Below are 23,870 nucleotides of genomic sequence, written 5' to 3'. Positions count from 1 at the left end.
TATGCTCTGAGTGTGCCATTCTCTCTAAACCTCCACGTGTGCAACCTGGAAGCTCTCTGAACCCTGTGTCTTTGAGTTTTGTGGAGGCTTCGGTGCACAGGCATGGTTGATGAAATTGCTAGTAGCTGTTGACTGATTCAATCTCCAGCCCCTCTCCCCTCCCTGGAAACTAGAGGGTGGGATGGGAAGTTCTAGCCCTCCGTTCATGGTCAGTTCCCCGGGCAACCAGCCCCCAACCTTAGGTGCTTTCCAAAAGTCACCTCAGTAATGTAAACCCAGTTGCGGTGGAAAGGGGCTTATTATAAACAACAAGACCCCCATTTCACCTTTATGGCTCTGAAGCATTTTCATGAACTGAGGACGGAGACCAAATAATAGAACAAAAGATGCTCCCACTGCTCTTATCACTCAGGAAATTCCAAGGGTTTTGGGAGTAACTGTGAGCTAGGAACTGTGAACAAAGACCAAATACATATGAGAAATATTATTTTGGTCATCTGAATGGCCAAATATGTATTTCTAGTAAACCACAATGTCACATGGCTCAATATGAGAAAATTAACCAATGTAATATACCACATTAGCAGACTGAAGAAAAAAACCCATGCAATCATTTCAACTGATTAAGAGAAAGCATGTGACAAAATCCAGTACCACTTCATGGTAAAAACATTCAATGAACTAGGAACGGAAAGAACACATCAACATGATAAACACATAGCTAACATCATATTCAATAATGAAAAACTGAAAACATACCCCTTAAGATCAAAATAAGACAAGGATGCCCATTTTCCCCACCTCCATTCAACTTAGTACTAGAAGTGCTAACCAGAGCAATCAGGCAAGAAAAAGAAATAAGAGGCATCCCACTTGGAAAGCAAGAAGTATCTCTTGTTGCACATGACATCACCATAATTATACATACGGAAAAACCTAAAGAATCCATCAAAAGATTGTCAGAGCTAATAAGTGAATTTAGTGAAGTTGGAGGATCCAACACGAACATGCAAAAATCAGTTGTATTTCTATACATTAGCAACAAACAATCCTAAACGAAAATTTAAAAAGCAATTCTGTTTATAATAGCATCCAAAAAAAAAAAAATCACTTTGGAACAAATTTAACCAGGGAAGTATGAGACATGAACAATGAAAACCACAAACCATGTTGAAAGAAATTAAAGAAGATCTAGATAAACACAAAGACATCTGTGTTCACAGTCTGGAAGACTGGTTGTTGTTGTTGTCGTTTTAAGGAAGACATAAATATTGTTAACATTATTGTGTCCATACTATCCAAAGCAATCTACAGACTCAAGGCAATCTCTATCAAAATCCCAACAGTGTTTTTGCAGAAATGGAGAAGCCCATCTGAAAATTCAAGATCCTCAACAGCTAAAGCTTGAGGAAGAAGGACAAAGTTGGAAGACCGACTTACTACAAAGCTAAAGTAATCAAAACAGTTGATACTGATCTAAGGACAGACATACAAACCAGCAGGACAGAAAAGAGAGCCCAGAAATAAACCCTTACATCTAAGGACAACTGAGATTTGACAAGGGCATCAAGACCATCCAATGGGGAAAGAAAAGTCTCTTCAACAAATGGTGCTGGGAAAACCAGATCTCCACATGCAAGAGAATAAAGTTGGATCCTTAGCTTACATCACATATAAAAACTGCTTCAAGATAGATCAAAGACCTAAAACTAAAAAAACTCAGAACATAGGGGCAAATCCTCATGACCTTGAACTTAGCTACGGTTTCACAAATGAAACCAAAAGCACAGACAATGAAAGAAAAAATAAATTGAACTTAGCCAAAATTTCAAAACGTTTGTGCATCAAAGGACACTAACCATCAAGAGACTAAAAAGACAATCCACAGAATGAGAGGCTGTATTTGCAAACCATGTATCTGAATAGGGGGTCAACGTCCAGAATATATAAAGAACTATTACAACTCAACAACAAAGACAACACAATTTAAAAGTGGGCAAAGGTCTTAAATAGGCATTTTTCCAAATAAGCTACACAAATGACCAATTAGCACAAGAAAATATGTTCAACACCATGAGACATTAGGGAAATGCAATTCCAAACTACAGAGGGACACCACTTCACACCTGCTAGGATGGCATTATCAAAATGGAGGGATGTGGAGAAATGGGAACCTTTGGGCGCCGCTGGTGGGACTAGCAAATGGTGCAGCTGCTGTAGAAAATGGTTTGGCGGTTCCGCAAAAAGTGAAACCGAATGATGGTATGACCCAGTGATTGCACTCCTAGGTAGGGACAAGAGAATCAAAATCAGGGACGCACACAGTACTTGGAGACCAACCTTCACAACAGCACTATTCGCAGCTGCCAAAAGGTGGAAACAACCCACATGTCCATCAATCAGTGAACGGATAAACAAAGTGTAGTCCCATCCGTGAAAATGGGAGTATTATTTAGCCGTTAAGAAGGAATGAAACTCTGACACATGCTACGACACAGGTGAAGTGTGGAAACGTTCCCTCAGTGAAGGAGCCAGGCTGTCCTGACAGAGGTGGGGGAAGGGGGTCAGCCCACCTGACAGAGGTGAGGGAGAGGCGTCTACATCCCTCTGTACCAGCTCGGCGGGTGGGAGTTCCACCTTGTCCTCTTCGGGCCCCCACCGGCTCTTTCGCTTCTTTTTCACAGTGGCTGTGGTGGCTGGCTTCCCGGGGGCGGCTGGAGCTGGGGTGACTGCAGGCGAGGGGGCAGACGAGGCAGGGCAGGCAGCAGCTGGGGGCAAGGACACCGAGGGGTTCTCAGGAGGGGATTTGCGTTTCAGGCTGAGGTCGGGTGCCACGACAGTGCCTGCGGGGCCAGCCTTAGCTTTCCGGAACTCTTCCAGCTTCTGGCGGTAGTATTTGTACCCTTGGCTGTTGGGTTCATATAGAAAGCTGCAAAGGAGAGTTGGAGGGGGGGCACACTGTCAGCTGGGCCCAAGCCCCCTGCCTGACTCTGGGCAGGAGCAGCTTGGGCCTTGTGCACACGTGCCCAGGTAAGCCAGGGTCATAAGAGGGTCGAGGTCTCCACCATGACCTCCTGCACTGCCAAGCTTCAGTGGCTGCTGTCTCGGGTGGTTCAAGCTAGAGGAATAGCATGGCAGGCTCGCATCTTGATACCATGCCATTCCTGCGAGCCACCTGTCACTCCCAAGTCCTGGTACCAGCACTATCAGGCACCCATCACAATGTAATTGACCCCCTGCTTCAAAGGACAAGGGGTGGGCTCTGTCAGACCTTTCCCAGGCTCTGTGGGGCTTCTTCCCCTGCTGTTCTAGATGAGCACTCTGGTGCCTTCAAACCAAGAAATCCTGAGTTGGGAGAGATACCTGGTGCTCAAACGGGCAGGGTTTGTCCCAAACCTGATGGCCCAACACATCTGTGCTTCTCTCCGATGTACCCTGAGAGGCATCAATAGCAAATGAGCCAAGACAGAAACATTGAACATCAGAATGGACAGGGACTGGACTCCAACTGAAGGGCAAAAGCCCCACACCTCACTGGAAGTTGAGGTCCCCTTGGTCTCTCCCTATCAATTCCAGTCCCAAGTGTGAAGCAGGTGGGGCTGGGTTCAGAGCTGGCAGAAACTATGGCTCCCTCTGCACCTGCCCAGCATGTCTCATCTCAGATTATGCACATCTTGAGCTGACAGTTCCACCTCTGTGGTCCACACCAGAGCGAAGAGTCACAGCTCAGTCACAGCACGGGCTACACAGGATTCCACATGGAGGGGCCAGACCTGCACTCGTGGACTTGAAGTCTGTGGTCACAGCATAATGCTGTGCTGTGAAAGCAACATGCAGGCTCAAGGATGCTATAAATTCTTTTCATACAAGAAAGACAGCAGAAAGAAGCACCATAGACATGAGAGCTAGGAAGGGGCAGAAGGACCCCAGCCCAGCTAATATCAGTACCTCAGGTGGGACAGAAGGGCAGAGAGATGGTGGCATCCCTTCTGCCTTCCTTTGTACTTCTTCGCCCTAGAGGTAGACAATGTGAACAGATGTACTTCTATTAAAGAAATGTGATGCCTGGTTGGCTCAGTCAGCAGAGCATGTGACTCATGATCTTGGGGTGGTGGGTTCGAGCCCCATGTTGGGTGTAGAGATTACTTAAAAATATAATCTTAAAAAAAAAAAAAAAGAAAGAAAGAAAGAAAGAAAGAAAATGAGTAAGTAATAACCTTTCAAAAACTGAAAGCACTAGGCCTAGGAGCTCACTGGTGAATTCTACCAAATATTTAAGGAAGAAATTATATCAATTCTCTATAATCCCTTTCAGAGGATAGAAGAGAGAATACTTCCTAACTCATCAATTACCCTAATACCAAAACCAAAGATATCACAAGAAAACTACAGACCAGGATCTCTCATGAACATAGATGTAAAAATTCTCAACCAAGTATTAGCAAACCAAATCCACAAATGTATAACAAGAATTATAGGAGGACGGGGGGAGAAGACAACATATGTGAAGATTAAGAGGTACAAACTTCCAGTCATAAATAAGTCAGGGGGATGAAAAATACAGCATAGGAAATACAGTCAATAATATTGTAATAACTTTGTATGGTGACACGTGGTAACTACACTTCTCATCGTGAGCATTTCGTGATATTAGCTGTCTAATCACGATGTTGTATACCTAAAACTACGTTATTATGTGTCAACCATACTTCAACTAAATTTTTTTTAATTTTTAAAGAATTACACACAGTGGATTTATTGCAGGCATGCAAAGATGGTTTAACGTAAAAAAAAAAAAAAAAAAAGCAACCCATCATTATCAACAGGCTGAAAAAGTTCAATCACATAATCCTATCAATAGCTGCAGAAAAACTCTTTGATGAAATCCAACACCCATTCATGATAAAAACAGCAAACTAGAAACATGAGAGAACTTTCCCAAAACGAGTATCTACCAAGAATCCTACAGCTAACATCATACTTAATAGGGAGAAAACCAGAAGGTTTCCCACTAAGAATGGAAACAAGGCCAGAATATCCTATCCCACCAATTGAGTTTCAACACTGTCCTAAAAGTCTTAGCTAATGTAATAAAAGAAGGTAAGAACAAGTACATTAAGAAAGGAGAAACAAAACTGTCTGTTCACAAATAACATGAGCATCTATGTAGAAAAAAGCTAATGAAAAAACTCCTGAAACTAACAGGTGATTGTAACAAGGCTGCAGGATATAAGGTTAGTATACAAAAGTCCCCTGCTTTCCTATACCCCAGCAATGAACAAGTGGATTTGAAATTAAAAACACAATACCATTTACACAACAAAATGTAGTTCTTAGGTATAAGTCTACAAAATATAAACAGATTCTATATAAAGAAAACTACACAACTCTGAGGAAATGCGTTCAAAACTAAAAATCTTGAGAGATATTCTTTAACAGTAAATAGGAAAACTCAGTGTTATCAAGATGTTGCTTCTTTCCCACTTGATTTATAGATTCAATGCCATCTGAGTCAAAATCCCAACAAGTTATTTTGTGGACACTGATTCTAAAGGGTATATAGGCATAAAAGACCCAAAACAGCCAACACAATATTGAACAAGAACAAAGTTGGAAGACTGACATGACCAGATTTCAAGGCTTACTGTCTGTATAGTATCAAGGCAGTGAGGTATTAGTGAGAGAATAAGCAAACAGATCAACAGAACAGACAAAGAGCCCAGAAATAAACCCATATAAACATGGCCAACTGATCTTTGACAAAGAGGCAAAGGCAGTCCAATGGAGCAAAGACATTCTTTTCCAAAAAAGAATGGATCTGGACATCTGCATGCAAAAACATAAAAAAAGAATCTAGACACAGACCTCACACCCTTCACAAAAATTAACTAAAATGGACCATAGACTTAAATGTAAAATGCAAGGCTATAGGGCTTCTAGAAGGTAACAGAGGAGAAAACTTAGATGACCTCATGGATGGTGATGACTTTTCTGATACACTCAAGGTACAATCATGAAACTGATAAGCTGGACTTAATAAAAAAAAAAAAATGGGGGGGGGCGCCTGGGTGGCTCAGTGGGTTAAAGCCTCTGCCTTCAGCTCAGGTCATGATCCCAGGGTTCTGGGATCGAGCCCTGCATCAGGCTCTCTGCTTAGCAGAGAGCCTGCTTCCTCCTCTCTCTCTGCCCGCCTCTCTGCCTACCTGTGATCTCTGTCAAATAAATAAAATCTTTTTAAAAAAAATTTTTAAAAATGTTTTTAAAGATTTTATTTATTTTACAGAGAGAAAGAGCACAAGCAGTTGGAGTGGCAGACAGAAGGAGAGGAAGAAGTAGCCTCCCCACTGAGCAGAAAGCCCAACATGGGGCTTGATCCCAGGACCCCAGGATCATGATTGAACTGAAGGCAGACACTCAACTGACTGAGCCACCCAGGCATCCCTAAAATTGAAAACTTCTGCTCTTCAAAAGATATCATCAAGAGAAGACACACCACTGACTGGGAAATAATATTTGCAAAAGTCACATCTGATAAAGGATTATGATCCAAAATATACAAAGAACTCTTAAAACTCAACAATAACAAATAACCCAATTAAAACATGAACTGATGATTTTAACATACACTTCACCAAAGAAGATACACAGATGGCAAATAAGCATACGAAAAGATCTTCCACATCATATGTCATCAAGAAAATGCAAATTAAAACAACACTGAGATACCACTACACATGTATTAGAATGGCCAAAATCCAGAACACTGAGAACATCAAACGTTGGCAAGCATGTGGAGCAACAGGAACCCTCACTCACTACGGAGGGAAATGCAAATGATACAGCCACTTTGGAAGACAGTTTGGCAGTTTCTTGCAAAACTAAACATACCACACGATCCAGCAATCACGTTTCTTGGTATTTTACCCAAGAGTTGAAAACTTATGTCCACACAAAAACCTGCACACAGATGTTTATAGCAGTTTCCTTCACAATCGCCAAAATCTGGAAGCAACCAAGATGCTCTGCTGTAACTAGATGGAAAAACAAGACTATTGGACATCCAGACAGTGGAATATTACTCAGTGCTAAAAAGAAATGAACTGTCAAGCCATATAAAGACATGGAACAATCAGTCTTAAATGAGTATTACTAAGCAAAAAGAGCCAATCTGAAAAGACTACATACTATATGATGCCAATTACACAACATTTTGGGAAAGGCAAACATGGAATCGGTAAAAAGATCAGTTGCCAGGAGTTGAGAAGGAAGAAGGGATGAATTATGTGGAACACAGGTGACTTTGGGGCAGTAAGAATACTTTATATGACGCCATGATGATGGATACATGTCATCATACACTGGTTCAAATTCACAGAAGGTACAAGACCAAGAGTGAACTCTAACGTAAACTGCGGACTTTGGGGGATCATGATGTTATCAGTGTAGGTGCATCGATTACTATTCTGGTGGGGAATACTGATAACAGGGCAGGCTGTGCACATGTACAGGCAGGGACACATGAGAAATCTCTGTACCTTGCCTTCAATTTTGCTGTGAACTTAAAACTGCTCTAAAAAAAAAAAAAAAAAAAGAAATGACATCTTAAAAAAAGTTAAGAGACCAAAGTGAAAAAATTTTCAAGGAGGGAAGGGAACAGTTGGCTGGATGTGAAAAAAGAACCTGGCAACCAGAAAGGGTCGGATATGGATTTAAGGCTATGGTGGGATACAGATCTGGTTTCTGTATTCAGATTTAAAAGATTTTTCAACTTGACAGCATAAGGGTTTCCTGTTAAAATGGCATGGAGTGTGGTGGTGAAGGCACCTCCTCCCACCAGTCTCCGCCTCAGTTTCCTCCCCTGTAAGAGGCCAGGAATGGGGCTTGAAAAGAACAACATGGCTCACCCAGGTGACAGGTTAAGAGTGGCACGTGTCTCATGGGCGATGCTGTGCTCGCTGCTACAGCCTTCATCTAACATGCCTTCTGATGGCCATGAGCCCACTGAGGGATGCAGTCATTAAATTTAGTCCACAGAGGGGTGCCTGGGTGGCTCAGAGGGTTAAAGCCTCTGTCTTCGGGTCAGGTCCTGGTCCCAGGGTCCTGGGATTGAGCCCCATATTGAGCTCTCTGCTTGGTGGGGGGGTTGGGGGGGAGCCTGCTTCCCACCCACCCTGCCTGCCTCTCTGCCTACTTGTAATCTGTCTGTCAAATAAATAAATAAAATCTTTAAAAAAAATAAAAAAGAAAAAAGAATTTAGCCCCACTGAGGCTCGACATTCAACTTGTGCCTCATTTTTCAAGACTACAGATGATGCTGTATTTAACATTATTTCTGGGGATGGAATCGCACAAGTGGGATGGCTGGTAGAAGGAATGGGTGTTTCCAGTTTCTTTATAGAATCAGCCATTGTTACAGATTGTTTCCCAAAATACAGAGCCACTGGGGTGTGCCTGGCCTGTGTGAGAAATCAGGAGGGCATGGAAGGGCCAAGAGAGGCAAACACAGGAGCTGCTCCTGTTACATTTGGAGGTGAAGGAAGCTGCCTCACACCTGTCTCCATGCAGAGATTAAACAGATCACGCTGCTCACCTTTGGCCACTTCCCCATCAGGGACCCCAGGCTCTGCCCTTGCCCTGGCACCCCTTCTTCCCTCTGGCCTCATCAGAGTAACACCCAATGAGCTGGGCGACCACCAGTGAATACCCACAGAGGACCCAGAGCTGCCTGTGCTGAGAGTGTCTCTTGAGTTCTGACCCCCTGGGAGGGTGCTGCTGGGGCCTGGACCTCTCTGACCAAGGAGAGCAGGCTGGGCTTGCAGCCTTGACAGAAATCCATAACCTTGCCCGCCTTACCTGCCATAGATTTTTTCATAGTCAGTCCTACTTATGACAAGTGACAGTAAATTAAGTGTCCTTAGTTAGGTAAATACCTTACTCAGGTAAATAGAATTTAAAAAAAACAATGCAGTGACTTAAAATATTAAGTCAACGCTGGTTTGGATGGTGCAGAGTGCTGGCCAGCATCACAACGTGTGAAGAGATCTCCGGTGGATCTCTAGGCCAGGCAGACCCCTCTCTTGAACTCCGGACCCAAACATCCCATTGCCCCCACAAGGGCTCCTGGCTGCCCAGGTACCATGTACACAGATCCCTGAATTCCCCAGCAGCGGTCCCCCTGCCCTCATCCACTGAGTCACTGACCCTTGGCCCTTCCTCCCCTAGTCCCCAAGGTTCGACCCACACGGTTCCCCCAACCCCAATGTTTCTCTTCTGCTGGTCTGCTTTGACCTGGTGTGTCTGACCCCATCCCTGCCCTTACTACTATGGCCAGTGCCCCTGGAAGCACAGTTTACCCTGTCACTCTCTATGCACACTCTCCAGAGGCTGTCAGTGAACACCTGCCCTCTGGGACCTGGCCCTAACTGGCTCCAAGGCCCAGGGCCCATGTGCACTGATGCTTGCCCTGCATGCCAGCCACATTGGTGCAGCACTTGGATTTCTGCTGCTTCCCTCCTGTTTCCTTTGTCCTGAGTCCACAGTGGCATCTAGAGCCACTGACTCAACTAGCCCAGACTGTTGCTCCCGGACTTTTTGTTACACATGCCATCACACCTCCTCGCTTCCCAAGTTAGAATTCGTGTTATTCATGGCCAAAAACATCCTCACGGGGCATCACCCCCACACCAACTTGAGCATCCACTTCCTAAGCCCCCGCTGGTTTCTACCGAGCAGCAGTGACTGCCCAGCCTCCACTCCAATGCCCTGCCCCCCAGGAACCTCCCCCAGCAAAGAGGTGCTGAACCCACAGCACGAATGAACAGGTAAACACACACCCAGCCTGAGGGCTGGGATGTGGCTGCATGGCTGGAGACAGCTGGGAGGCCAGGCTGCTTGTCCCAGGCCCTCCATGGAACCTGTGTACAGGCTGACGGTTCCCATTTCACAGAGCCTAAGGTACCCCATTCCAACTTCGCTGCCATTCCCTCACTGGAAAGGTCTGACCCTACTACAAATGCACAAAGTGAACACTTCTCGGAGTTTCTGCCCAAGACCCTGGCCTGCTCCTAGCCTAGGCTGCCATCTTTGGTACAAAGGGAGCCTGGGGAGCACCAGAGACTTTCTCCATGAGGCACGTTGAAAACAGAACACCCCAAGGGTCCCCGCATGCCTGCCTCAGAGATGATTTAGGCTCTGACAAGTAGTTGCTCATCGTTGCCCATGCAGGTGGCAGAGCTGGGCTTGGGGGTCAGAGCTCCTGGGCCTGACCCTGCCACCTTCTGACTGTGGGACTCTGACATGTCAAGCCCACTGGGGGCAGGGGGTAGTGGTGCTGTGATCAGTGTGTGTGGGGGGTCATCTTGTTTAGTTCCCCTCTTACCTGAATGCCTGGTTCTCGCGGTTGTTCTGGAGAGCAATGGTTTCCACTTCTGGACCCCCGTCCGCTATGAACCTGGCCAACTTTTCTGCAAGGTTCTTGGCCTCTTCGTCCTCTGGGGGTGAAACTTTAAGCAGGCTGTCAGTACTGAGCTCAACTCACCACACCCAACAGCCTAATTTCTGCTAAGAACCCCATGGGCAACAAGAGGGGTTTATTTTAGGAACAATGCAAAGAAAAACAGGCAAATGGGAATCAGATTACTGCACTGGGACCAAATTCCAGAGTTAATATTACAATATTATCTTGAGCCCGTACCCCCACCCTGCACCCTGTCCCTTCCCACCCCATAGATCATAGAATGGAACATGAGAGAAGGTCTGGAGCCAGGCCGCAGGGGAGATGGGAGCCCCACCTCAGTCTTTCTGCCATCCAGGTCACACACAGAAGTGGGCCTGGCCCTCCTCTCCTGGGGAGAAGGCGCAGGAGGACAGAGGGCGGTGGGAGACAGACAAACATATTGACCTCTGTGGCCTGTGTTTGGCCTGAACATCAGTGCGCCTGCCACCCACCACAATCTGGCTGGGATTTTACTTCATGATGGCTGGAGACCAGCTAGCATCTCCCCCTCCCCTGATACATACCCCAGCAGGAGCTCACCAGCCAAGATCCTGGCTGTCTTCAATCCCCCTCCCCAAGTGACAGGCACATTTGTCTTTATGTCCTCTGTGCCAGAGAGGCAGCAGGAGCTCATTAACATTTATTTAAATGACCAAGAACCAACAGACAAGCATTCCACCCCTTTGCACCCTATACATGCACAGAGCAGTGCTCTTGAACATAACAATGACCTTGACCTTGGCCCTCAGACTCTTACTCACCGCCCACCACTGGTGAAGGGGGCAATGCCATCCCCAGTGTGACCCTGGCTGCCTGAGAGGGCACAGACCTGGGCCCTAGGCACCACCCCATGCACCAGAGCCTCCCAGAACCCCATTTCCAAATGGGATGTGATCTGTCCACACATCTTCCCAGAACCTCCCACCCCCTCCACCCACTTACCTTTCTGAGAGGATGCCTGCAACTTTTGTGCCTCCTTTCTTATCTCAGCCACCTTCTTTCTGTAGTAGAGGAATTCCCTGCTATTCTTATCATGCAAAAACCTGGGGAGAAGTTCCGAAAAACAGACAGAATGGTGAGCAGCGGGATGGGGTGACCCAAGCAGCTTCTGAAGAATGTTGTACAAAAGCAAGCTGGTGGGGTGTCTGGGTGGCTCAGTCGGTTAAGCACCTGCCTTCGGCTCAGGTCATGATCCCAGAGTCCTGGGATGGAGCCCCACGTCGGGCTCCCTGCCCAGAAGGGAGTCTGTTTCTCCCTCTCCCTCTGCCCCTCTGCCCACTTGTGCTCTCTCAAATAAATAAAATCTTAAAAACATTAAAAACAAAAACAAAACAAAAGCAGTCTGGTGAGCAGAGACACCTTGATGGGTCCTAAGACTAAGCCTCCGCATCATACCGGAGCCCCTGTGGCCTCTGGTGTGAGTAAGTACTTGGAAACTCAGACCAGTCTGGCCCACACGAGCAAGCCCCCAGCCCCGACTAGCCTCAGTAACCAGCAGGATTTTACAAGAGCGAACATACTACTGTGTGTCAAGAATATTAAGTAGTGGTGGCCTTCCCCTCCCAGAAATACTTACGAAAACGCCGGGTTATCCTTGTAGTTCTCCATAGCTACTTTTTCTAACTCGGGGCCTCCTTCTGCCACAAAGCGGGCCAATTTCTCTATCACTTTCCGAGTCTCGGCTCCCTCTGGGGGTGAAACTTTAAGGAGGCTGTCAGTACTGGGGTTCAACTCACACACCCCACAGTCAACAGGCACACTCTCTCTATGGACCACAACGACAGAGGGGTGGGGGAGAAGAGGGTGAAATGCGGGAGGTTGTCGGGTGTCCTGGGTCCAAGCACAAAGCACTGTGACGAGGGGGGAGGCCGTCTAAACAGTCTTCGTGAGACACACTGGGCGGGAGAGAAGTGTGGGAGCTTCTGGGAGACCAGGCTGATGCCCATGCTTGGAGAGAGACGTGAGAAAACATAGCCAGTCTCCCCCTTTTTCTGAAATGCTTCATTCTTTTTATTCACCAGGGTTCAGTTTAACAAACTGGTTTCCTGTCACCCTTCAAAGATGACAGATTCCTTTTTAAAGTATCATTACAAGCTCTGACTTAAACACATTGAGTGAGTTTCAATCCATTTTAAACATATCAGCTGGGTTTCAATCCATTGCAATTAACGTCATCACAGAAGCTCAATTGTCCCCTCTGCGGCTGGTAGAGCCTCTTCAAGCTGGCTCCCGAGGCCTTTGGGCCTGACCCCAGGAGTCTCTGATGGCCTCCTCGCTATCTGTTGGGACAAGGTGCTCCAGGGTCATCTCATACACTTCCTGACCAGACCTAGAGCCAGCCATTTCTCCAAGAAGTCCTGGTGTCCATGAGGGAGGAAGTGTTTCCAGACCACCATCTGGGTGCCAGGGGCGCTCACAGCAACAGGCTTAATCATTACCTCAGGGTCTTTACAGTGAACAGAGCTACAGAAATGTTCTTTTTGTAGTTTTATTAGCCTCCCCTTTGATCCGCGTGGAACTTGTTTTTGTATTTTATTGCTGGCCTGTTCCCGAGGCATCTCTAGGCCAATTTATAACTCCTGTTCCTTTTATGAGAACTCCCAGAAGAAATTTCTCCCTGCCACTGCCTAGGAATGTTCACTGCTCTCAGCAAGGGGCTAGACACCAAACCTGCAGCCAGACTTATTCCTCTTATTGCTTTGGCTGCCAGGAAGCTGCGGGATGGGAGGTCAGAAACCTGGAGCCTGAGGAGGACCCTCAAGAGATCCCAAGGACTTTCTGTAGCCACCTTTCCCCCTATCCTTACACTCTTCCTGACTGCCTGGTCATGACACTGACCTGCTTGCCATTTACAGGCACAGGTGCTTTTCCGAAGCCACATCAATAGCAACCCGTAAGAGGCCTCAATGACCTTGAAACACTCACTGCTCCCTGCTCTCCTAAAAGCATTGCTTCCTAGCAGGGTGCTGTCAGAGCTGCCGTGATGCCTCAGGAAAGAGCCCCCTCCCTGGCTCCATCCTGACAATGAATGGCCCCTGATCTGCTCAGATGCATGGCCACAAGCCAGCACCCTCCCTGAGAGTAACAAGTCTGAAGGCTGTCACAGTATAACTATATGGTTCCTTCAATCTGTCAGCCTGGCTGGGGCAGAGATGGCCCAGGCCTCCACACAGCTCAGGAGGCACTGAAGCCTCATTCCGAATGCAGATGGAGTCAGACACAGTGGGAGTGCTGCCATCGCACCGCACCGCACCGCCCTCCTACAATATATGGTCTAGACTGGCTTTCCAAGAAAAATGACCATCCTTCCCCTGGACAGGAGAGCATGTCCTCCAACCTGTGGGCTTGCACCTCTGGCCCAAACTGGTGGGGACAACAACCCATGATGAGAAGAGGCGTGTGGTTCTCAGAGGGCTCAGAAAGCACACACCCAGACAGGGCAAGCAGGGAAGCTCCCCCTCTCATGTTGGGACAAGGAGAGACATAACTGAACCCTCCTCTGAGAAGGCCACAGCCCTGGCTGCAGACCAGCCCACATGGGTGGAGGATGGTTCCCACGGCTCCCAGAACAAAGTCCACAGTCTATAGCCCCTCCACACTTCCCTTTCACTGCTCCCCACACCCTTTCTTCTCTCCCCCCAAGCCTGGAGGGTCCCATGCTGGCCCTCGGCTCAGCCTGGGGGGCTGGTGCCCCCCCCCACTAGCCACACCTTCCCCACTGACCACGGGTCCCACCCATGGAGCTGGAGGGCAGTGGTCAAAGTAAGGTGGCAGCTCCCGCACCCTACCTTTGATCTCCAGCCACTGCTCGTAGTCTTCCTCCTCATCCTCATCAGGAGACTGGAAGACACTTGGGCGGCTGGCCACGGGCAGCTGCTTGGCGTGCACATAGTTCTTCACCTGGCCTGGAGGGCTGCTGATGAGCGGGGGCCTCTTCCCAGTACGTGGGGGGACTCGAGTGGGGGCGCTGGGCGTGCTAGGTGGGGCATCTTGGCATAGAAAGAAAGACACCCATGCTCAAGGTCTGAGACGCACATTTCCCCATCTTCTCTCCTAACACGTAGGCGTGAGTGCATTAAGTAGGGCGGAGTCCTTGGCTTCCAGCATGGTGACTGGCAGGGGGGTGGGCACCAAGAGAGGACACCACCCTCATTTTATAGAAGAGGACACTAAGGCTCAGAGAAGAATGACTTGTCACGGTCACTCAGCCTGGAACAGAAAGGCTGGGCTCTGCAGGCAGCAGCTCTGGCAGAAGACTCCCTAACATTTGCGCCCAAGGATGTGCCAGCTCCGCTGGGTCAGGCCTGAATCCCCACACCTGGCCATGACCATTCCTCCTGCCAGTGGCAAGCTGGAGACAGCCTACTCGGGGCTTTTCAAACACAGCTTCTGGCCTAAGATCCTTCAGCGAAGGGCTGAAATTCTCCCTCCCTCTGTGGATGATTTCATCTTAGGTTAGTTAGGTTAGGTTTCTTAGCTATTTCCTAGAAAGACTGACAAAGACTGAAGGTCAGCTGTTTTGCCAGCAACTTTCTTACACTAAAAGTAAGCTGACTGAGGGGGCATCTGGATGGTTCAGTCAGTTAATGATCCGACTCTTGATTTTGGCTCAGGTCATGATCTCAGGGTCTTGAAATCTGGTGTCACTACAGGCTACCCACTCAGCGGGGAGTCTGCTTCAGATTCTATCTCCCTCTTTCCCTACCCCCACCCATGCAGGCACTCTCTCTAAAATAAATGAATCTTTTATAAAAAACAAAATTGGGGGGCATCTGGGTGGCTCCATCAGTTAAGCAACGGCTTTTAGCTCAGGTCACAATCCCAGGGTCCTAGGATTGAGCCCCACATTAGGCTCCCTACTCAGTGCGGAGTCTGCTTCTCCCTCTGCCTCACCCACTCTCTCTAATGAATAAATAAAATCTGCCTTCAGCTCAGGTCATGATCTCAGGGATCAGTGCGGAGTCTGCTTCTCCCTCTGCCTCACCCACTCTCTCTAATGAATAAATAAAATCTGCCTTCAGCTCAGGTCATGATCTCAGGGCCCCGTGTAGGGCTCCCTGCTCAGCTCCTCCCCCCTATTCCTGCATGCTCTCTCTGAAATAAAAATAAATAAAAATTTTAAAAAATTAAGCTGACTGGTAAACTGTACAACCACAGATATGGGGGGACTCCCTGTAGTGAGGGATTCTCACACCTCACATGTCCCATGGAGCTCCCATAGACCAGGTGGCCCTCCTACCTAGGGATGGGGTCCCATCCCTAAACCTAAGTTGCTGCCCTAACTCATGATGTGATCCCACAGATCTAATGTTGGTCTGTAATCCTCAGGGGAGTTTCCCTGGTGTAATCTGAAACTGGCCCCTATACTCAGAGAGCAGGAAGAGACCACAGAAAAAGGAAGGCCACTCCAGGCTTGTAAGTAGCTGTAATAAGCAAAAGGAACTTGCATATGAGGCTTGTCTTGGGCGGCAGCAACATGAATGGATCCCTGCACCCGCCCACCAAATCTTGAAAGTTTATAGAGACCTCAAGTGGGTTCAGTCACATATACTCACAGATGTTCTCAATACCACAGCACTCTCTCAAGACTATGTGCTTGGAGTAGCTTCCAGGAGTGGGAAAAACAAGGGGAGCCCGCATTTCAAGCACAGGGGAGGAGGCAAGGGGCCGCTGAGTGCCAGCCAGGGTCCAGCTCACTGGCCAACTGGAGGGCACATCTTTTCCATGACATTCCCCAACACCCAGGGCGTTTTTAGTCAGGCCCCTGCCCGCTGGACTGAAACCTGGCTTATCTGTCTCTGTTCCTTTAGGGTAAGCACCTTGAAGAATGGGTCTAAGCTCTCCCCTTGGTCAGGTACTGTAGGATGAACAGAATTCATCCCAATCAGTACGGGATCAGAGGAATAAGTGTGAGGCAGGGCCTGCTATTACTGTGATGCCTAGGGACCCTCAGAGGAGAGAGCCAGCAGGACGAGTCACAACAGAGGGAGACTCAGGAAATGGGTGAGGGCACTCACCTGTGCTGGTCTGCGCCTTCTGCAACTTCAGAAACTGCTGCAAGAAGCTGCCATCATTAGCAAACTTGTTGGAAATGGAAGAGTTGTGTGCATTCGCAATTCTAGACCCAAGACAGAGGACAGAGATGGTGAGCCACAGAGGAGGGGCAGGGGTCTGTCTCTCCCATCTCAGCCCCACACCCAACCCACATTCTTACCTAGTGGGACCTAAAACCCTCCCCCAGAGAGTGGGGACTACTAAGTGCACAGAGCAGCCTTCATAGTAAAATGGAATAATGTTGCTCCAGTCAAAGCGATACTATCTATATTGACAGCTCAGAAGCACCTGCCCCGCCCGCATAGCACCTGCATCCTTGTTAACTATTTGGGCTGTTCCTGGCTCCCATGTCTGTCTTCTCAGCTAGATATCAGAGATTTCCAAGGCAGGGCCTGTGTGTTTATACCCACGTCACTGCAGTTCGGGGCCTGAGCCAAATGGCACTTCTGTGGGTATCACCGGTGCACACCAAAACACCCAAAGCAATCATTTGGTAGAAGAATTAAAGGGGAATTTTGTATTCTTACTATTTTTACACTCTCTTTTGTTTGCAAAGTTATGCTTAAACATCTATTTTCAACAAGTCAGCAATAAAACAAACGAAGGAGCCTAAATGTTTAATTCAAATTCATTTTTCCTGATCATAAAGGCGAGGGAGGCTTATTATGGAACAAACAGGAACATAGGAAAATGGAAAGCAAAGGGAAACATCCAGAAGAGTCTCTTCCCTCAGAACAGCCATTACTAACTCTTTAGTGTATTTCTTTTATTTGTCCCCTAATTAGAAACAGAAGGAAATAAGGCTACAATCATAGTATATATCATATTTCTTCCGGTTTCTACTATAACATACCACTCTGCCCAAACCTCAGAAATTGCTCATATATGTTGCTTTCAAGGCCACACAACCCTCTAACTTTTGTTATTAGTTATTAAATTACTAATACTTGTGTAATTGTTATATATTACATATTTTATTATTATAACACAATTATCATTATCGTTACAGTGACACATCCAATAATTGGTAAAGGCTCAGGGAGCCCACAGGCCTAGAGTTTTTCCTTCAAAATTAAGTTTTATTCTTCTAAAAATTGTAAAATTCTAAAAAGTCTTATTCTTTTAAAAATCTGTTATAATGAATTAAAAATGGAAAAAAGTAGCACTAGTTAAATAAATCACAGGACTTCCATTGGGCAGATGAAGCAGCCCTGAAAACCAAAAATTCTAGAGATAAAGCAATAAAGTGCAACTTTATATGAAAAAAAAAAAAAAGCAGGATATAAAACTACAGGGGTGGTTAAGAATCCCACTCTTTCTTTCCTTTTTTTAAAATTTCTTTTTAAAACTTTTTTTTTTTTAAGATTTTATTTATTTGACAGAGAGAGAGATCACAAGTAGGCAGAGAGGCAGGCAGAGAGAGAGGGGGAAGCAGGCTCCCTGCCAAGCAGAAAGCCAGATGCGGGGCTCGATCCCAGGACCCTGAGATCATGACCTGAGCCGAAGGCAGCGGCTTAATCCACTGAGCCACCCAGGCGCCCCAAGAATCCCACTCTTGACTGCTACTTAGGTCATCATCTCAGGGTGAGACTGAGCCCGACATCATTCTCTGTACTGAGCACGGAGCCTGCTTACGATTCTTTCTCTCCCTCCCCATCTCCTCCTACCCTTCCAATGCCACCCCCAAAGAAAACCAGACAACAACTACAATACGGCCTTATTTATGTAAAAAAAAAATCTGAATTAAAATTGTTAGGGGCGCTTGGGTGGCTTAGTTGGTTAAGCAGCTGCCTTGGGACAGAGTCCCACATCTGGCTCCTTGCTCAGCGGGAAGTCTCCTCCCCTGTCTGCCATTCTGCCTGCTTGTGCTTACTCTCTCCTCCCCAACTATGTCAAATTAAAAAAAAAAAAAAATTGTTAGGAAAAAACATCAAGAGGTGCCTGGGTGGCTCAGTCATCAAGAATCTGCCTTTGGCTCAAGTCATGATCCCAGGGTCCTAGAACTGAGCCCCACATCAGGCCACCTGCTCAGCAGGAATGCTGCTTCTCCCTCTCCCTCTCCCCAAGCTTATGTTCCCTCTCTCACTATGTCTCTCTCTGTCAAATAAATAAATAAAATCTTGAAAGAAAGAAAGAGAGGGAGAAAGAAAGAAAAACCCATTGAAGGGTGTCTGGGTAGCTCAGTCAGTTAAGCATCTGCCTTTGGGGCCCCTGCTCCCGGGCAGCCTGCTCCTCCCTCCACCCCTCCCCTTTGCTCATGCTCTGTTGCTCTCTCTCTCACAAATCTTAAAAAAAAAAGGAAAAAAACCCAACAAAATGCTAACAGCACTGTTTCTGGGTTGCAGCGTTAAAATTCATTTTGGTTTTGCCTCGTTTTCCTCTCCTTCAGTTTCCATAAAGTCTGCCACATATACGTAAAGTTGTGTGGGTTTTTTTTTTTTTTGAAGATTTTTTTTTTTTTAAGATTTTATTTATTTGTCAGACAGAGAGAGTAGGCAGAGGGAGAAGCAGACTCCCAGCTGAGCAGGGAGCCCGACACAGGGTTGGATCCCAGGACTCTGGGATCATGACCTAAGCCGAAGGCAGACACTTAACCGACTGAGCCACCCAGCATCCCAAGATTTATTTATTTTTTAGAGAGAGAAAGAGCCCACACAAGCACAGCAGGGAAGGACAGAAGGAGAGGGAGAGAGTGTATCAAGTGGACTCCGTGCCAAGCATGGAGCCCGACGTGGGGCTTGATCCCACAACCCTGAGATCACCCACAACCTGAGTCAAAACCAAGAGTTGGACACTCAATGGACTGCACCACCCAGGTACCCCTGTAAAATTTTTTTTCCCCCATACAAAGGAGAAGGTTCTGCTGACCCTGCCCTTGTCCTCATACTATGAATATCTCCCTCAAGAGGGATGGAAAGAAGGTGGAGACAATGAAAGACAAGAAAACACCTCAGGGCAGCAGCAAGCAGCAAATGAATCCCACTTGAAAACCACCCATTAATAGGTGGTAAGAGATATTACGCAGCCTTTAAAAATTCTGGCTCCTGATAAAAGGATAAACAACACATGATCCATCCACACAGCAGAATATTATTTGGCCATGAAAAGGAATGAAGTCCTGACGCTTTCTAAAAAGTAAACCTTGAAAGCATCCTGTCCAGTGAAAGAAGCCAGACATAAAAGGCCAAATGTTTAAAATATGTAGGACAGATCAATCCATAATGATGGTAAATTAGGGGCTGGCATGGGCCGGGGAAGGAGGAAATAGGGAGTGAATGCAAATGAATACTGAGTTTCCTTTTGGGATGACACAAATGTTCTAGAACTACATATTGGTGATGGTTGCATGACATCGTGAATTTACCAAAAAATCACTAAATTGTATAGTTTAAAAGACCAGGGGCACCTAGGTGGCTCAGTGGATTAAAGCCTCTGCCTTCAGCTCAGATCATGATCCCAGGGTCCTGGGATCGAGCCCCGCATCGCCTCTGCCTTCAGCTCAGATCATGATCCCAGGGTCCTGGGATCGAGCCCCGCATCGCGCTCTCTGCTCAGCAGGGAGCCTGCCTTCCTTCCTCTCTCTGCCTGCCTCTCTGCCTACTTGTGATCTATCTGTCAAATAAATAAATAAAATCTTAAAAAAAAAAAAAAGACCACCTTTATGACATATTAATTATATCTTAGTAAGAATAAAACTTAAAAACTATAATGGTTCTAAAGAGTTGCGATCCAGGGAAAGGTTTTCTTTAAAAAAGTTGAGGGGTATGGGATGCCTGGGTGGCTCAGTCATTAAGTGTCTGCTTTCAGCTCAGGTCATGAGCCCAGAATCCTGGGATCAAGCCCCACATTGAGCTCCCTGCTCGGCAGGAAGCCGGCTTCTCCCTCTCCCACTCCCTCTGCTTGCGTTCCCTCTCTCACCGTGTCTCTCTCTGTCAAATAAATAAATAAAATCTTTTAAATATAAATAAAATAAAAAGGTGAGGGGGAAGTAGCACATGAAATGGATCATAACTTTGTGAAACAAAGCAAAGACACGGAGTAGGGTTAGGGTTAGCAAAATGGTTGCCTTGAGGCAACTTGAATGTTTATTTCTTCAGTGAGAAATTCTAACACTTGTTGTTCTAGGCTTTTACAGTTAAAGAAATAACCTTATTTCCAAAGCTAACTGTATCATGCATCCACCTGCCTGATGCTGGTGCTGGGATCCAGCTGCTTCCAGGAGACCTACTTGGAAGCATGTCTATAGATCTCTCCCATCTTGTGCAAGTCCTTCTATAACCCTAGGGTAAGAGCCACAAGCCCACTGACTGACGGATCACTCCATATCCAGTCCCCACATTCATAAGTGCCTTGGAGATCCCAGGCTCTGGGTTCTCGTTAAGAATAAGGTCTAAGTCCTCCCCTCAATGATGTGCCATAGATTCTTAGAAAAGGTGGAAGCTGAGACAGCTCTGTAGAGGGTTTAACATACTCCATGCTTCAGACCCCAGAGGAAGGGGCCTGTCTCTCTGACTGTCAATCTCCACCCTAAAATTCTTGGATCTCGTCATCCTAATTACATCACCCCTGCTCAAAACTCTTGGGTGCCCTGAGCATTTCTCCTCCTCCTGCTTGGCTATGAAACAACCACTTTGATGCAACAGCTTGAGCCACCTGACACACAAGGGCTCTCTTTCCTTCCTGTCTTCTACTAGATAGGTCTTTCCCTGCTTCCTCAGTGGGCTGGCTCTGAGAATGGAGAGCCTCTGCTGTGCCCCCACAGTGGCTCCTGCACCGGGGAACACACTGCCTCATGATACCCATTGGCAGCTCTGGGGTAGAACTGGCACCCTCTTCGTTAGTAGACCATGAGCCCCAAAAGGGTAGAGATGGGAGTCTGGGGTTTTGTTCCGTGCTACATCCCTGGGCCCTAGCCCACAGCTGGTCAGCAGTAAATAACTGGTGAATATAGGCAGGCCATCCTCTGAGCTCCCACACGACACCAGTTTCTCTCTTGCCACCTGAGCCTTCTGAAACAGAGCATCTGTGTCACTCCTTGCATCACCAGGTTGTGGCCAGGTGCTAGAATACCCAGACTGCCCTTGAACACAAAACCCTCTGCCAATGACCCTCTAATACCCCAGCCCAGCTGCAGGGGGAACTTACTCGCCAGGATGTGGGGGCTGAGGGCTGATGACCACCTGATTCTGCTTGGCTTTCTGCTCCATTTTGGCTTCAATTTCACGTTTCTTCTGAGCAATGAGCTCCTCCTGGTGAAGGATGTTCATGTTCATTTTTCCGGACTTGGGAGGAGCAACCCCAAACCACCGGTTAGCCTTTCCTGAGGAGAAAAACTCAGATCAGAAATCATCTTTGCTCCACATACATGTATAGCGGCTGCTACAGGAGCAGCCCAGTTGTGGCTGCCTGCACCAACTGACATTCAAATGTCAACTTCTTGATTTATTCCATGAATATTTACTTAGCTAATGTACCAGGTGCTCAGCTCAACCAGAGAAGGGATCTCTGCCAATGTGGGTCTCACCTTGGGCAAAGAAGGCAATAGGCTTACACCCAAAAAGCTGCAGTAAAATTGTAGTAAGAGCTCTTTGCTAGAAACCAAAAAAAGGGATTAGAAGAATGATAGATGAGCACCTATACAGCTAGGGCAGCCAGAAAGTAACTGATAGAAGAAAAGACATTTAAGTTGAAACCAGAAAGATAAAGGGCCAGCCTCCTGAAAAGCCACCTGGGAAGCTATCTGGGCAGAATAAGCAGTTGCAAAAACCTAAAGCATGAGGCGCTAGGTAGCCCAGTAGTTAAGCGGCGGCCTTCAGCTCAGGTCATGATCCCAGGGTCCTGGAATCGAACTCCGCATCAGGCTCCCCACTCAGCAGGAAGCCTGCTTCTCCCTCTCCCACTCCCCCTGCTTGTGTTACCTCTCTCTGTCAAATAAATTTTAAAAATCTTAAAAAAAAAAACACAAAAAACCTAAGGCAAAAAGAAGCCTGGTATATGCAAGGGCCCTCTGTGGCCAGAGCACACTATTTAAGGAATGGAAGTGGGGGGTGCAAGATGGAGGAGTCTAGGTTTTACTTTAAGGGCTCTATGGAGGAACAGAGGAGTATTAAGCTGACAAACAGTATTTTAAAGATAATTCTGGATACTAATTGTAGAGTGCACGGTGGCAGCAAGAAGACCAATGAGGAGGCTTGGATGGTGTCTTGGAGGATGATGGTGTCTTCAGATGAAGGTGAGAAGACACCTCAAGGGTTCCTCATGGGACTCAGACTAAAATCCAAATTCTGAAAGTTGATTTTCAGGGCCCTGTCAGAAGAGACTCCCCTCCTCACTTCCACTTCATTCTTGACATTCTTCAAAATGACAAGCCTGTCACAGCCCAAAGACTTTGCACTGGCTGTCACCCCTCTGTGTGGGAAGGCCTGGAGGGCAGAGCTCTGCCCTCCAGGCCTTCCCATAGCTGCCATCTTCTCATCTCAAATGCCTTCTGCCTAAAAGGCCTTCCTTCACCACCCAATATCAGCAGCCTCCACCCCCATTCTCTCACATCATTATAACCTGTGTCTTTGTAAATACTTCCTCTGGGTGCATTGTCTGACGGCCCAGTAGAAAATAACCTTCAGGAAAGTAGGACCCTTTAGCATTACCACTGCATCCCCAGCGCCTAGCATAGGGCCTAGCACAGTATTTGCTGAATGAATGCATCCCAGTCTTGAGGGCGGGGGACCGCTAGGGCTAGGAGAGAGGAAAGGGAAGACTTGTGGTAAAGTGGGGGCTCAAAAGACCGAGAAAGTGTGTAGAGACGGTGCTAGAGCAGTTCCAAAAAGCAGCTTTTTCGCCAAGTGGACACAGGCCAGACCACGGTTGCTACGAACAGAGGGGCGCAGGACAGCCCAAAATTGCTGCTGTTTCGCGGAACAGAGCTCTGAACAGTCCTGAAGGCGATTGTTCGGGAAAGGGAGAACAGGGCCGACCCAGGGGCGGCCTTTATGGAACACCAGGCGCCCACAGCAAACCCGGCGGTGGGGGCAGCAACTGGGTCTGGGGTCTCAGGAGACGGGGAAGATGCATAAGCCTCCGCTTTGGGATGCCCTAGGGACTGAGGCGAGGAGCCCGTGGGTCCGGGCAGACCCGATGGGAAGACAAAACCGCGACGCGTAGCCCCGCTGACCCAGGAGGGCGCTTCAAGGGAGGCGGGGGCTGTTACCTGCAACATCCCGGTTGTCCATCTTGAGACTCATACAATCCCACAATGCTCCGGTTCCACTTGAAAAGGCTAGTTATAGTGCGCATGGCCTGATGGGAGATGTAGTCCAGTCCC

General features: G+C 47.3%; 1 protein-coding gene across 1 annotated transcript in view; it reads right to left on the bottom strand.

Annotated features, from left to right (window-relative positions):
• The window catches only part of SUGP1 (SURP and G-patch domain containing 1), a 31,793-nt gene extending 7,935 nt beyond the window's left edge, over positions 1-23,858 (bottom strand). The window contains exons 1-8 of the mRNA XM_082706579.1: positions 23,757-23,858; positions 21,695-21,869; positions 16,513-16,613; positions 14,284-14,484; positions 12,072-12,195; positions 11,438-11,538; positions 10,379-10,502; positions 2,574-2,929 (exon numbers count right to left, since the gene is read on the bottom strand). Coding sequence (XP_082562705.1) covers positions 2,574-2,929; positions 10,379-10,502; positions 11,438-11,538; positions 12,072-12,195; positions 14,284-14,484; positions 16,513-16,613; positions 21,695-21,869; positions 23,757-23,790 — 1,216 coding nt within the window. The 5' untranslated portion in view covers positions 23,791-23,858. The remainder of the gene's footprint in view (positions 1-2,573; positions 2,930-10,378; positions 10,503-11,437; positions 11,539-12,071; positions 12,196-14,283; positions 14,485-16,512; positions 16,614-21,694; positions 21,870-23,756) is intronic.
• Positions 23,859-23,870: the final 12 nt, after the last annotated feature.

Source organism: Mustela nivalis (assembly GCF_964662115.1).
Source record: "Mustela nivalis genome assembly, chromosome: 1".
Classification (NCBI taxonomy): domain Eukaryota; kingdom Metazoa; phylum Chordata; class Mammalia; order Carnivora; family Mustelidae; genus Mustela; species Mustela nivalis.
The sequence above is the reverse complement of the archived record's forward strand: the minus strand, read 5'-3'. Positions and strand labels throughout refer to the sequence as shown.